This window comes from Mesocricetus auratus, unplaced genomic scaffold (genome assembly GCF_017639785.1).
Source record: "Mesocricetus auratus isolate SY011 unplaced genomic scaffold, BCM_Maur_2.0 Super-Scaffold_100004, whole genome shotgun sequence".
NCBI classification, from domain to species: domain Eukaryota; kingdom Metazoa; phylum Chordata; class Mammalia; order Rodentia; family Cricetidae; genus Mesocricetus; species Mesocricetus auratus.
In genome coordinates, this window is record NW_024429189.1 from 89,286,821 (window position 1) to 89,302,399 (window position 15,579).

General features: G+C 41.7%; 1 protein-coding gene across 1 annotated transcript; it reads left to right on the forward strand.

The window, feature by feature from the left end:
- Window positions 1–5,747: 5,747 nt before the first annotated feature.
- Window positions 5,748–14,751, forward strand: Bloc1s6 (biogenesis of lysosomal organelles complex 1 subunit 6). The gene is made up of 5 exons (XM_005068544.4): window positions 5,748–5,945; window positions 9,370–9,511; window positions 10,889–10,976; window positions 12,739–12,825; window positions 13,195–14,751. The coding sequence occupies exons 1-5, from the start codon at window positions 5,864–5,866 to the stop codon at window positions 13,312–13,314; spliced, it is 519 nt and encodes a 172-aa protein (XP_005068601.1). The 5' UTR covers window positions 5,748–5,863; the 3' UTR covers window positions 13,315–14,751.
- Window positions 14,752–15,579: the final 828 nt, after the last annotated feature.

The following is a 15,579-nucleotide window of genomic DNA, read 5'->3' on the forward strand; positions in this document are numbered from 1 at the left end:
TCCATTTAATTTGATGTTGGCTGTCAGCTTGCTGAATATTGCATTTACTAAGTTTAGATATGTTCCTTGTATCACTGATCACTCCAAGACTTTGTTGGATTTTGTAAAAGGCTTTTCAGAATTTAATGAGATGACCATGTGTTTTTTTTTCTTTCAGTTTGTTTGTATGGTAGATTACACTGACAGATTTTCAGATGTTGAACCATCCCTGCATCTCTGGGATGAGGCCCACTTGATCATGGTGGATGGTATTTATGATGTGTTCTTGACATGGTTTTTGAGTATTTTATGGAGCATTTTTTGCATCAGTGTTCATGAGGGAAATTGGTTTACAGTTTTCTTTCCTGAATTTTTGTGTGCTTTGGGTATCAGGGTGACTGTGGCCTAATAAAATGAATTTGGCAATGTTCCTTCTGTTTCTATTTTGTGGAATTATTTATGGAGTATTAATATTAGCTCTTCTTTGAAGGTCTAGTAGAATTCACTAAAATTACCTGGTCCTAGGCTTTTTTTGGTTGGGAAATCTTTAATGACTGCTTCTATTTCCTTAGGGTTATGGTCTATTTAAATTGTTTATCTGATCTTGGTTTAACTTTGGTAAGTGGTATCTATTGAGAAAATTGTTCATTTCTTTTAGATTTTCCAATTTTGTGGAGTACAGATTTTTGAAGTATGACCTAATGATTCTTCAGATTTCCTCAGTGTCTGTTGTTATATTCCCTTTTTGTTTCTGATTTTGTGAATTTGGATATTCTTCCTCTGCCTTTCAGTTAGTTTGGATAGTGGTTTGTCTATCTTATTTTCTCAAAGAACCAACTCTGTTTTATTGATTCTTTGTATTGTTCTGTTTCTATTTTATTGATTTCAGCTCTAAGTTTCCTGTATGCAGAAGGAGGATTGATTCTGTTTTCATATCCATTCTGTTAGCCTGTATCTTTTTACTGTGGAATTGATCCATTGATATTGAGAGATATTAATAATTAATGATGGTTATTTACTGTTATTTTGCTGCTATTATGTGAAATGCTTGTCTGGGGCCAGGGCACATTTCGGGGTCAGATAGAAACCCAGTGCAAGGGAAACTCCCATCAGTCTACAAGAGGACTCCAGCTAAGACTCCACCTCTATCAACAGTGGATACATAGCCTGAACTACTATGACCAGGCAAGACTTCCAGTGTAGGGATTGAGACACCAACCAGCCACATGACCTTTGACCTACAGCCTGTCCATTCTATGGGAGGTATTGGGGTAAGATCTGTGCTCCTCAGTGGGCAAATATATTTTTACATTATATGTATCATATTATATAATATATTTATATATAGTTTCATATATTTATTATATATGCTCATTCATTAATTACAAATTAAATCAGTATTAAAGGATGAATTACCAAGTTGTGAAAAGATTTAATGGAAACCTAAATACATATGCTATGTGGAACTAATTAGTCTGAGAAGACTATATACTGTATCATTCCAACTATATGGCATTCTAAAAAGGCAAGACTATGGAGACTAAGTGTTCATTAGTTCTTCCTGGCTGTGGCAAAATAATCGAGAAAAGCCATGTAAAAGAGGAAGGGTTCACTTTGGCTCACATTTTCAGAGGCTTTGATCTACCATGGTCAATCATGAGTTTAGGAGTTTTGGGGCATCATGACAGGTAGTGTGTGGTGAGCAGAGAAGTTCACACCTTGCAATGTTAACCAGAAAACAGATACAGAATACCCTGCTGCCAAGCTTTTTCCAGTGCTCCTCGCAGTCCATCTTGGTTCCTGGCCCATGGAAGGATGCTGCCCGCATTCAGGGAAGGTCTGCTCTCACTCTTTTAGTGAAGCCTGTCTGGAAACACTCTGACAGGCACACCCAGAGGTGTGCTTGAGTAATCTAGGTGCTTCTGAATACAACCAGGTTGACATCTCAGCTTAACCTTCACTCTTGATGAGCATCAGTAGCAGGGGGTAGGGGACAGTGAAGAGTCCTGAGAATATTGAAGGCAGGGGAATTATGACAATATCATCATATTGATAAACTGTCACTTGCTGTCTGAGACCACTGAGAAACTGGAAGTGAAAATTATGTTTGGATGACTCCCTCCCCCACATTCTAGAACCAAACATGTATTCTCCAAGGCCCCTTGTCTGGGTATATATAGGCTGGCCTGTCTAACTCTGTGACAGGGATGTCAAAATAGAATAAAGACATCATGTCCTTGAGAACTTGAGAAGGTAAGCCATTTTCATTAGAGGTTACTATTGTTTATCCCATGATATAAATGAGTGTGAAAGAGAAACCAGAAGTTCAGTCATGAGAAGTTCATCCACAGAAAGAAAGTGCAACAGGGACTTCCGCTGACTGCCTCAGCCTCCTCAGTTGATTTCTGCTGGATTTTTTCCTTTACTTGGAGACTTTATCTTAAGGGGCACTCCACTATTCCTGGGGCTCTCAGAAATTGCTGCCACAATGGGCTTCCACAGTCAATTTCTGCTGGATGTTTTGAGCTATTAATTTGATTGTTTTACTATGTATCCATCCATCCACTTGCTATTTATTCTTTTACTTTGGCTTCCTGTATACTTAATAAACATTTACTCAAAATCAAAAGTTTGCAAACTCACAGGACATGCAACACCAAAACAAACTTGAATGTAACCTATGGAATTTGGTACATAACAATGTTTCTGGTGGACAGGAAACAGAGTTCTATTTTCGGTATATCCTCTAAGGTACCTAGTTCAATCTTAAGAAATACTACATTAAGGTATTTGGAGTGTATACCTTTGGTCTATAAAAGGAAAAACTAAGGACACTTCAAAACGACTCACTGCAACTCACCTTTTGTGTTCTTTGCAATTAAATTCCAGCATTTTGCTTCTGAGCTCTGTGTCACATGCAGAGGGTCCTTAACAAGGCAGTGGCACGTTGTGGGGCTGAAGTGATGGCTTAGTGGTAAAGAGCACTGGTTGCTCTTCCAGAGGTCCTGAGTTCAATTCCCAGCAACCACATGGTAGCTCACAAGCTTCTACACTGGAATCTGATGCTTTCTTCTGGCATAAAGGCATACATACAGATAGAGCACCCATGTAAATAAATTTTAAAAAATCTTAAAAAACATTGAATTGCCATCCATAAGAGAAAATAGAAGGAAAACGTTCAGAGAGAAAAGCAAGATGAGTCCGTAAAACTGTTTGTTTAGGTGGTTTTTGCTACAACACTGAAAATGTTGAAAAACAATACTGAAATTCCTAACAAGAATTCTCCTTAGAGCAAAAAAAAATCATAAAGACAGCAGTTTACTTCACCCATTAAATTTAAACCAGTATTTAAAAATTCATGAAATATATCTACCTAATATTTCGCAAGAGATGAAGGATATGCCTCTATCCCAAAGGGCCCTACTACACTGTTGGAACATAAAGCTCACAGCCAATCGAGGTTGCTTGTGTTTTATCAGCTGCCATGTCACACAGCTGAGATTTTGGAAAGTATACATACTCGGAATTAGGGGCTAGGACATCAATAGTTCACTAATAATCCACTGGGGATTATTTTGGTTCTCTGTGAATAAGGGTTTTTATTTGGCTAATGCAAGGAGGAACCAAGAGCTAAATAGCAAGGGGATGTTTGTAGTTATGAAATGTTATCACTGTAACTTCTGAATGAAAGGGGGAAGTGAGGTAATGAATAACTTCTAAAGTAAAGGTATCTCTGAGTGTGGTCAGCAATCAAAACACTTCCCTGTCAGGGAGAGGCTGGAGGATCAAGAGTTCAAGGCCAGCCTTAATTACATACTGAGTCTAAGGCTAGCCTAGGCTGCATGACACATTATCTCACAAAATAAAACAATAAAAATAAAGATATTGTTCTAAAGCACTTTGAAAGATGAATAGGCCTTTGAAAATGATATTTCAGTTCAGAGCAGGAGCAAGCACACTGCACACATGAAGGACTATTCTAGAATACCCAGATTGCATAAGATGATTGAAGAGTGGCACAGCGCTTTCCAATTAGTACGACAACACTAATCATTACTGTGTTACAGCTCTGAGAGGGACGGTTTCCCCAATGGAAATGAATCCGGGCCTTTGGGAGCCCAGGAACACCACAGAGTCACTGTTGTAAACAGGCAAAAGAGGGACCTTGGTGGGTGGGAGCCAAGAAGCCCCAAGGAAGGTGAGAGACAGATACACCATGCTGACAGAGCTCACGTGGAAAGTTTCACTGGGGGAATGGAAGAGAGGGGAGAGAGAAAGGGAACACAGAGTAGCGATGAGGAGAGAAAGAGAGAGAGAGAGAGAGAGAGAGAGAGAGAGAGAGAGAGAGAGAGAGAGAGAGAGAGAGAGAGAGAGAGAAGAGAAGAGAGATAGAGACACAGAGAGACAGAGAGGAGAGACAGAGACAGAGAGGAGAGACAGAGACACAGAGAGAGGCAGTGAGGAAAGCACGAGAAGGGGCGAAGAGGAAGAGGAAGAAGAGGTTCTGCCTTTTTAAGGGTGTGGCGACTGCCTGCATATTGGGCATGCTGCAGGGGTGAGGCACTTGCCAGGTCTCTAGGTTGAGGAGCAGGTATGTCTGAATGCTAACAGTCACACCAACAAACCTCACACAAGAGATTTACTGGGAGAGACGCAAGAGGGTGGCTGCCTCTGCTTTGGTGAGAGGCAGCAAGGAACTGAACAGAGGCAAGCTTTACACAGGGTTTCATGGGGATTGTGGTGTAGGCTTCCGGGGATTGGCCTGGGACTGGAGGGATTTTGTGCCCTGATCTTGGGCTTTTTTTTTTTTTTTTCTCTAAAGGGTGGAGCCAGGTAGGGCTAGAAACAGAGAAGTCTGGGTGACTTACAATTACTCAAGTTCTATATTTCTGTAGCCTCACAGGAGATGAAAATCCAGGTAATTCGCAGGGTCGAGTTCCGCTACTATAGGGAGGAATCAGTTTCCTTACCTTTTTCTGGAGGTCACCCACCATTCAGACTGAAGACTCCCTTCCTCTGTCTTCAAACCCACCAGTGTTATATCTGTTTAGTCACCCTTTATAGTCAAATCCCTTTTTTGACGCACCCCTCTTTCCGTTTTAAAGACTGCTACCTTGGACCCATGGAGGAACCTTCCTATTTTAAGGTAGGGTTAACTAGTAACCTTTATTCGTTGCCATGCACCCTAATGTCTTTAGAGGTCTCGGGGATTAGCTGTGGACATCCTTCCTTAAGAGAGTAAGGAGGTGCTTGAATTGTAAAGTGGCTAAAAAGAAACAGCTTGAACATTCTGATGACAGCAATTGGGAGCCAGTGCATTCCCGAGGCGTGACGTTATTATTATTATTAATATTATTCGTTACATTCGCTGAGGAGCTGTCTGTCCGCATCTACACAAAACTTTTGATGTCGTCCCACAGGATCTCAGCAGGTGCTTTTGGTAATTTGGCTTAATTTGTCCAAATGATGCTCCAACAAAGCCAAAATCATTTGCAAGCAACTGGAAGAGATTCTAAATCCACGCTTAAGCTCACAGTTCTGAATAATTTAGCGGTTCACGTTCTTAAAGCTTTCGTTAAAAAAATCCACTCGGTTAGGGCTGGATCGAGTCCTGGGACCGTTCTTCCCGCTACCATAGCCCACCCTCTGAGAAACTGAACACGCACGCGCACAACTGCGCCCGCCGCTCTGACGGGGTGGGGGTGGGGGTTGAGGGCGGGCTTTCCTGACTGGCTGTAGCGGGCGATGTCTTCCGCTTTCGTCACTTCCGTGTGCACCTGCGGCTTTTGACCGGCCGGGAGCCGGAACCGGTTAGGGTCCTGCTGCTGGCGTTTGCCTCCTTACCTTCACTCCACTCACCTTACGCGGCACTCGCAGCGGGGACATGAGTGTTCCTGTGCCACCGCCCCCGGACGGGGTCCTGACCGGGACCTCCGACAGCCTGGAGGCCGGCGAGCCCACGCTGGGTACGGCTGTTTGGGGGAAGCGACTGCCCACCTGGGCAGGGACCGAGTGGGTGGGACTCCAGCGCAGGCTGCCCTGTTGCTTGGGGCCCCCACGCGCCGCCACCTGGGTGCCGCAGGGAAACGCACAGTTGCGTGCGGTCCGTGCTGAAAATCTGCGTTTGTGTTGTCTTTTGACTGTCATAGGGTCAGTGGTTGGGGATGAGTTTGTCAGAAAGACGGTCGATTTTCTGAGACCTATCAAATACTGGCTACTCATGAAATACTCCGACTTACTTGGTGGCATTATTTTACCCGTCACTCGTCGTTACTTACTCCAGCAGCGGTCCCCACAGTTCCCGGGAGAGATTTAAACATTAATGCCCGTAGGCATCCTTGAACGAAAGGGTTAATTTATTATGCAGCCAGATGGGCAGTGTTCATGGAACACCACCGTCTTTGTGAGGTTGTGAACGCTTTGATTCATATGATGGATCTTAGATAAGAAAGGTTTGTCGGGCCTTCTAAAAATAATTTATTGGTTCCAGAAATAGGAAGCTACAAATCACTTTCAGCATTTCCGGGCCGTGCTTAATGGCGCGCCCTCTTCGTGACTGGTTCAGTTGTGTCTGTAAATATCCTGTATCACCTACTTGCAGCTGGAGCCACTTTTATACTTTTGTACAGAGCTCACAGAGTAGCATGCGCATAAAGAAAAGCAGATGTCAGAGAGCGGGCAAGAGGTGGGGATAGGTGCTCCAGATTGGTCTCAGGACTTCGTGCTAAGCAAGTGCTCTGCTGCAGAGCTAGATCCCTAGCCTCAAATGTCCGATCTTCTGTTAATGGTGTGAGGTTACTCTCACATGAAACTTTGAAATTGCGTTCAACTCTTCTGTTGCCTTCCCTCTGTTTAGTCTAGAGGATTCTACAATACAGTTATCTCCCTTTTGTGTTTGCACCCTGGAGTCTACCTCAACCGTTCTAAAGCTAGTCCACCTCTAGTCTCTTACTCTTTCAACATTGTCTGTTCTATTATTACAGTACTTCTCCAAGAAAGCTCCAGTCATGTCATTCCCCTGCTTAGAATCCTTAAATGGCTTCTTACCACTTACTAAGTTTAGACCCATAAAATTGGCACTCGGATCCTCACAGGCCGGCTGCATGGTATATGTTAATAGTTTACTGTTGCTTTTCTGTCTATGCCGTGTTCCAGGCACGTTGTGTTCCCACCGCTCCTCTTTCTGTTTCCCCAACAGTGTTTCATCCTTTACACTCATATCATAGATTTGTGTCCATTTGGAAATGGTGGTGGTAGTGAAAGTTGGTGCCATCTTTTAGGAGGGATTTTTGCAGTGTAGAAGATTGCACAGATTTCCCCTACTGTTACCTAAGAATTTATTCCATAGAAACAGGAATGCGAAAAGATTAGCTAGGAATATCACTGTAGATTCATAGCAGCTAGAAGATCACAAACATTTTCACTGTTTGAAATAGCAAAAAGTGAAAATAATAATGTAGCTACAGGAGATATAGAATTTGGTTCTGCTAAGAGCTGAGTAGATCCTTATACATTGTGCCACGTGTGGTGGCACATGCTAACACTTGGGGAGCTGAAGCAGGAGGATCAAGGCCAACCTGGGTTGTGTGGCAAGACTTCGTCTTAAAACAAAAAATAGAAGGCCTCCAGAATAGTGTGTTTCACTTACGATAAAAAAGACCATGTGCGTGGGCTGGGTAAAACAGTTTCTAGATGTCTGTCTGTGTGAGAAAACTGCAGAGTGACTTCCTTTTCATTTTATTTCATTTTATTTGTGTGTTTTGCCTAATATATACATATGTACTATGTTCTTGCCTGGTAACTTCGGAATCCAGAAGATGACATTAGATCCTTTGGAATAGGAATTTCAGATGGTTGTAAGCTGCCATGTGGTTGTTGGGAACAAAACTTGGATTCTCTGTAAGAGCATCCAGTGCTCCTAACCACTGAACCATCCCTCCAGTCCCATCTTAATTTGATGTTACTAGACTATAATTGATAACAGATATTTCAGAGATTAACGTTAATTGTGAAATGCTTTGGGGGTACAATTTCAGTGAAGTGAACTTTTACCCTTTTCTCATTCAAAATCAATGATTGTAAAAACCTTATAAACATCCATTGACTCCACTTTGAAGTGACTCTGTACTTTCTTCCTGGAAATAGTAATTGATGGGTATTTATTTTAGTCATTTGAATGCCTGGACAAGGATGAGACATCATTCCTGGCATCAGGTCTAGATTAGCCCATGACACAATTAGAATACATTATTTCCTATAGTAAATTAAGGCACTGATTTTTTTTTTTTCTTCTTGAATTGAGTCAGCACACATCACTGAACTTGTGGGTCCTCCATTTCCCAGCTGACTTTCCTAGCTTTGGTCCTGGTTCACACAAAGTGCTGAGTCTTAATTAGTACATGACACAACAGCCTCCTTTATATGTAATATTAAACAAAATAAATGGCCTGCATTTTTCTTTCTATTGTGTTTGGTTTTTAAATATTACATTTTGTTTATATAATTTTTTAACAATTTTTATTTTCTATTAGGTTGTAAGCCTAGACTTTAATGGTTGAGCCATCTCTCTAGTCCTCCCTGTTTTTATTTTCCTTATTATTGTTTGTGTGTGTGTGTGTATGTGTGTGTGTGTGTGTGTGAGAGAGAGAGAGAGAGGGAGAGAGAGGGACAGTCAGAGAGAGAGAGAGAGAGAGAGAGAGAGAGAGAGAGAGAGAGAGAGAGTCAGAGAGAAGAGAGAGAGAGAGTCAGAGAGGAGAGAGTCCTTACTGTGTCCCAGTGAGAGTCAAGAGAACAGTTGTCAGGAGGCTTCTCTCCTGCTCTGGGTTTCAGGGATGGATATCAGGTGGTGTGGCTTGTATAGCAAGCACTTTGACTCACTGAGCTGCCTCACCAGCATCTATGTAATTTCTGCATGCTTTTCAGAGCATTAATGTATTAATTCACGAATTCAGCAATTCAATAACTATTACTCATCCTTCAGTCTTACTCCTTAGTAAACATAGCGTGAATTTTATGCAAACATGTAAAATTTGAATACGCTAATGAATATAGCCTTTGTTCTATACTTGCAACTTAATATTACTTTTTTTCCAGGTTTGGTGATACACAGTTCAGAAGGCTGAGGCAGGGGGATTGAGAGTTCTAGGCCAGCATGGGCTACACAGGGAAGCCTTGTTTCAAAACAAGAAAAACTTAAAACAACATAAAAACATTTTTGGGGCCATGTTTTAGTGCAAGCTCAGAAGGTGCGCATTTGAAAGGAACGACTGCTGTAGTTAGGAGAGGTGCGCCTCTTGTGGGCGTCCTCCCTTCTCCCTGGCTGAGCCCCCCCAGCCTCCTCACAGTGCAGCAGCCTTAGAGCTCCTAAGTTTGCTTTTCTCTTGAGCACAGGTTTGAGGGATGCTTCTCCAGATGAAGGACTCGTGGAGGAATTCACTGCGGAGGACAAAGCTGTGGAGCAACTGGTGGGAGGCCTGCTGTCCCACTACTTACCAGACCTGCAAAGGTCGAAGCAAGCCCTGCAGGAGCTCACGTAAGCCAGTAGAAGCCAGCTACGCGTCAGCTCCTTCTGCGTAGTCAGATGCCATTTGGTAGTAACATATAGGGTGACAGTGTTGTCGTTTACAACATTGATCGTTGAGCATTTCTGTATTTTGTAAATGAGATTCACGGAGTAGCTCATAATCTAAACGCCAAAAGTGAAATGAATACTCGTAGAGAGTCTAGTTTCTTCATAGGAAAATTGAGAATGAGTGGTCCTTGTGCAAGCCTGGATAACTGGTGTCTTTGAATGAATTAGATCTAAAGTGATCTAATGTATCTTCAGACTTGTTGGAGTTTATTGTCCTTTTAATACCATAACAGCAGTGATGATCATCTCTTCCATGAAGATACTTACAATTTGTGTCCTTTTTTTTTTCTTGTTTGCACTGGCTGAAGGCATTTATTGATCTCAAAGCTTTGGTTTTCATTATTTAACACCAGCACCCCTCACCCTCTGTTGTTGTTGTTTTTCAGTTGTGACCTCCTGTCTTTTGCTGTCCTGTTCTGCATTCTGTACTTTCTCTCCTGTGATCCCTCCTCTGACGTGAAGGGACAGATTAGTGACCTATTGGTACCCAGGTCTGATGGTGAACATGTGATTGACCTTCGGTCTCATTGCTAATTCACCTATTATCACTGCTCTTTATTTTGCAACAAATCACGTTATATTTTCCTTTAGAACGTTCATTTAGGTGACCCTTCTGTGTCACTAAACCCTGTGATCGTATTTGATCAGGAGAGGAGTAGGAAGTAAGTTAGCCTCCCTCCCTTCCTCATAGGATTTGAATCCAAATGTTAAGGAACCCTTGGAGTTGTCTGGTCTGACCTTCTCTCTGTATAAGTGAGAATTAAGTCAAGAGCAGTAACGTGACTTTCCTAGGCCACACAGCTGTGAGGAAAAGGCCGTGTATGCTTCTTAGTCCTGTGCTGATTCCACCCAGCAGCTCATGTACAGGGCTATCCTTCATTGCATCTTTTCCAAAGCCAAATCAGGAAACCCTTTGTTTCTCATTTACTTTTGGGGGAGGCTCCAATTTTTAGGATGCAGAGAAAATGGAGTTTTGTGAGCAAAATGCTGTGAAAGAGAATGCTTTGGGGGATAATGCAGAATGTTGTTAAAACAGTAAAATACTTTTCAATAATCTGGCTATTTTTGTTATGAAGATTTGAAATTGTGACAAGTGTAAAGCAATCACTTAGTTGTCAGAATATGTCTTTGAAATCTGATATTGGGAAAGTAAGGCGGTGTATGCCAGCTGGGTTTCCAGCTTTGCTCATTAGTGGGAATGAATGTGATTCGATTCCTTCTAGTGAACCCATACTTAGGAAATGTAAAGTTTGCTCTGGCTGTGTGCTTCTGTTTCAGACAGAACCAAGTCGTGTTACTAGATACACTGGAACAAGAGATTTCAAAATTTAAAGAATGCCACTCCATGCTGGACATCAATGCTTTAGTAAGTACAATTTTGCCTAGGGAACTTAATAAGACCTTGTTTCAGAAAGGCTTTGTACCTCTGCATTTTGACGATCTTATCCTCTTAACTTTTATGTGTAGAATTTGTCTTTTTCATAGGGAAATCGTGGTTGCTTTGTTAGAATTCCCATGGTTTCTGTCTTTCACATGCTGAATATGTATTAGGAAATTCAGTGCATTTGTGTTGTGGAGAAGATCTCAAGAAATGATGACATAAAAAGACAATGGAAAGTAAGGGACATTTGAGACACTGTATTTATGACTAAGGAAAGTGCAGTTTCTTTTGCAGGGTCAGTTCTTTGGAGTCTTAATTAACATTTAATTACTAGTATTTCTAATGCCGTGGTGAGATGGACATGTTGAGGATGAGTGGTTGGATAGTTGGATTCACCGTTAGTGGACATATCCTCGTTAAGAAAAGGGTTGGTTGCTCCTTTCCCTTTCTGAACATTAGCGTGACATTGTAAGGGTTCCTTTACACTCACAAGTAGACTTTGTATGACAAATGTGGCTTAGACCATTTCCTTACGTAGCCACCAGTGTTCTCCAGCCCTGACAGGCTTGCCACAGAGAGAGTAGTCCTCTCAGTAGCTGACTGACTTCTCGTGGAGGAGGTAGCATGGCCGTACACACTCACTTGTTTTTTCCTCAGTGTTGACATTGTGATTGGATGGGTATTTATTGAATGAGTGAAAGTTGAGTAATAATAATAATAAATGAAGCAAATTCTGTTGCATCAACCTGGAAGGACAGAACTGAGTTTTTCACTTACTTCTTCTGTCTGTCCAAGAGTGGTTTTAATTCTCATGTAGGAATTGGGAACTGGACTACTTTAAAAGCTTACAGACATAGAGGCTCTGAGCTGACTTTACTGATAGTTATGTGGGAGGCAGCCCCTCTCTCTGCAGGCCCATTTCTTATCCCTTTTTTCTCTGTCTCTGAGGAAAAGGTTCCCTTTCCATTCTCTCCCACCTGTCTGGACCTCCATCACCCTTCAGCTTCTCCCAACAGGGCTGTTTGGACTGCAGGTTGCAATACGGAGTTGCACATTATCTCTGGGGAAGCAATATGTGTCCGTAGTGGCTGTGTTGTCATTCTGGCTTCAAAAGCCCAAGATACATGACTGTGCTTGTTGGCTATTCTCTCAGAATCTGTGCTCTGACTGATATTTTCCTACGGGAAGGCACATCACTAACTGTCCTGTGCTCTGACTGATATTTTCCTACGGGAAGGCACATCACTAACTGTCCTGTTCTCTCAAAAAGGCAGTAGTGACTGTTTTAATTTCTGGATTATGTGGTATATTTTTGAAGCAAAATATTGTTTATAATTTGTTTAATATAAATGTCTGTTTTATGTTTAATAATCTATGTATGAGAGAGAAAATGTGCAGTGTGTGTGTGTGTGTGTGTGTGTGTGTGTGTGTAGCCCTGGGTGGCTTGGAACTTACTGCACTGACGATGCTGGCCTCAGATTCACACAGATCTAAAGATCCCTGCCTCCTGAGTGCTGAGATCAAGGAGTGTGCCATACTGCCCATCTTTAGTAACTTTTTTTTTGTCAATTGAATCAAATGTTTTCAAAATCCTGCTAATGGTTGAATGAAATCTGGATCATAGAACTTAAAATATGGACAAAATTGAGGTTTTAAAATGTATCAGTTCAGGAAGGATGAACCGTAGTTTAGATGTTGACATGATCATCATTCTTGGCATTTCTTTCTCTTTTATCTGACTGTCAAGTTCACGGAAGCGAAGCACTATCATGCCAAGCTGGTGAATATAAGGAAAGAGATGCTACTGCTTCATGAGAAAACATCCAAGTTAAAAGTGAGTGGAACCCTTGCATGCTCTTTTTAAAAGTGGAGTTTTGTTCTTTATCAGTATTCATGATTTGACTTTTTGTACTTCTGTATACAGTAAGATACTAACTCATGCTACATTATTTCCCTTTAAAAATAAAATCTCTTGGCTCCTCCACTGGTAGCTGGGCTGGTAGGCTCATCTCTGCATATGAAGTTGCAGTTTATATTTAGTGAGCTTGAGTAAAGTTTTTGTTGTCCTTAAATTACTCCAAATACATATCAAAGTTAAACATGGAATTTATTAATATGTATTGATTAACTCAAGAGAAACATTATTTTTAAGTTCTGTCATAACTGCAATGCCTGACACTCCCTCCCCACCATCTCTCTACAGAAGCGAGCACTTAAGCTCCAGCAGAAGAGACAGAGAGAAGAGCTGGAAAGGGAACAGCAGAGGGAAAAGGAATTTGAAAGAGAAAGGCAGCTGACAGCCAAGCCAGCCAAAAGGACTTGAGAGCCGAGCTGTGGGTGTTTGCTGCCCTGCCATGCTCCCTGGGTCCCTAGTGCTGTTCACAGAGAGGGTGCAGATGGTGCCTTATGCCATGGCATGTTTGACATCCTTCCCAGGGTTTGTCGTGTCTCCGTGACTTCATTTCACTTCATTCATGAAGCCTGGTTTTTGATATTTTCAACTTCTGCTTAATTTTAAAATTTATGATTTTTATCATTTGTAAACTGGAAAGCACTTCTGTTATTACAAGAGTTTGGACACTAGTTCAAAATGAGTGCTTGAGCTTCTTGAGAATTGATCCTAACATTTCTGTCTGTCTCACGATTACAGGCCTGTCTTGCACTGCAACATTGAGTTTTGACAATTGCTTTTCATTGCTTAAAGAGAAATTCCAATTGTCTGATCACAAATCTGGGAAGGAAGCCGCCAAGCCTTTGTGAGGAACACAGGAAGTGTGTTTATACTGGAAATATCAGCATCTTAGATGTGGGTGAGGGGAGGGAATGCCAGACAGATTCTTCCAGCCATTCTCTGATTTTCAGTGTTGGTGCTTTTGTAGATTTTGGGTTCTAAGTAGGAATCCATCCATTCCTAAAGCTGTGCAGCGATGGTGGACCCACCAGATGCTCTGCACACACTTATGCTGGGACAGTGTGTCTGTTCTTTTTCTTTTTTTCTCAGATGAGTTCTCTACAAAGTCCTAGCTGTCTTGGAACTCATTATTTAGACCAGACTGGCCTCAGACTCATAGAGATCTACCTGCCTCTTATTTCTGAGTGCTGGGATTAAAGGCATGTGCCACCATGTCTGGCTCAGGGTTTTTAGAAGTAGAACAAAATCTGATGTTGCTTGTGTCATGTGTAATTACAGGGTTGGTGGAATGTCAGTAAATTAATATACAGAAGAGGCAGCACAATACCTTTAGTTATATTCCTGATGTTATATGTGGGAATGTACTCCGTAGGGCAAATGAAGTTTCATTGTTAGCAATCAAGACTATTAGTATGTGTTCCCATGTTAGTGTTTCATATGCAGCTGGGTTCTAACCCTACTATGTGTGAGTGGTCCAGAACTACAAAGGTGTCTGAGTAGAATGTGCATCTTTCATGTTCCATGTTCTACCTTTAGTAAGCTGGAGTCACTACTGCTGGTCACATACTGGGTGAATGATAAAGAGGCCATAAAGATGACTGATGTACGAACTCCTCAGTTTAAAGGCTCAACTACTTTGAAAGAGCCTTTTCCTTCTTTAATGAATGAATCGTGGTCCCACAAGTCACTGCTCTGACCTTCTTTTAAGAATACAAATGCGTCTATTTGAAAGGCTATTATTATCTTTCGTCACTTTCTGTCACTCCCAGAGCAGAAGTCACTAGGACTTTCAGGACAATGTCATTAAATTACGGAATATACTGTTTTAATAAAATATCTGACATCTGACAGAGGCTGTAGGTTGTTTTTCATGCTGATTTTAGACAGATGGTGGTGGTGTTTAAAATGCTGTTCCTGGACACTTCCCTCAGCCTATGGAAGAGACTCTGTTCTTTGTTTTGCTTGAAGTGTCCACTGGTAATTCTGGTGTGTCTTAAAGGTTAGACACACCCCTAGTCTACTCAACACTGTCAGGTTTCCCACATTAAGACACGTGTCCTTCTCACTTGGGAACTTGAGAAAACACCGGAATCCTCAGATCTCACTCACTAGTTCTGATGTGGAGCCCACAGAAGTTTTAGAGTCTAAAGATAATTCTGACATAGGGAACTGGTGGTACATATAGATTGTTCAGTGACTTACATTTGTAAACAGTGGAGTAGTTTCAGAGCTACCCAGTAATTTGTGGAGTTAATCTTAAGAAATAAATTATTCACTACTGCTTTTGATATGTAATCAGATTTAAAACCGAGCCAACCTTTGCTGGCAGGAAATGAAAAGAGACCTGGTTAATTAATTGAACTTTCTGACCTGTATTAAAATAAATCATGTTTAATGAATGAATAGCAAGGCACATATGTTATCAGAATTATATTAAGTTTTAAAGACTTTAAGATATCAAAAGATGGGCTGGAGAGATGACTCAGCAGTTAAAAGCACACACTGCTCTTGCAGAGGACCCAGGTTCTCCTCCCAGCACCTACGTGGCTGCTCACAACCCTCTAACTCTAGTGCTAGGGGATCCAGTGCCCTCATTTGGCCTCTGCCAGCACCAGATACACATGTGGTACAGTCACGGGTAGGCAAAACACTCATCCACATACTACAGAAAAGATA

Coding starts and splice junctions, on each gene's coding strand:
- Bloc1s6 (XM_005068544.4), top strand. CDS start 5,864: ATGAGTGTTCCTGTGCCACCGCCCCCGGACGGGGTCCTGACCGGGACC. Junction 10,977..12,738: donor TGCTGGACATCAATGCTTTA/GTAAGTACAATT, acceptor CTGACTGTCAAG/TTCACGGAAGCGAAGCACTA. Junction 12,826..13,194: donor AGAAAACATCCAAGTTAAAA/GTGAGTGGAACC, acceptor ATCTCTCTACAG/AAGCGAGCACTTAAGCTCCA.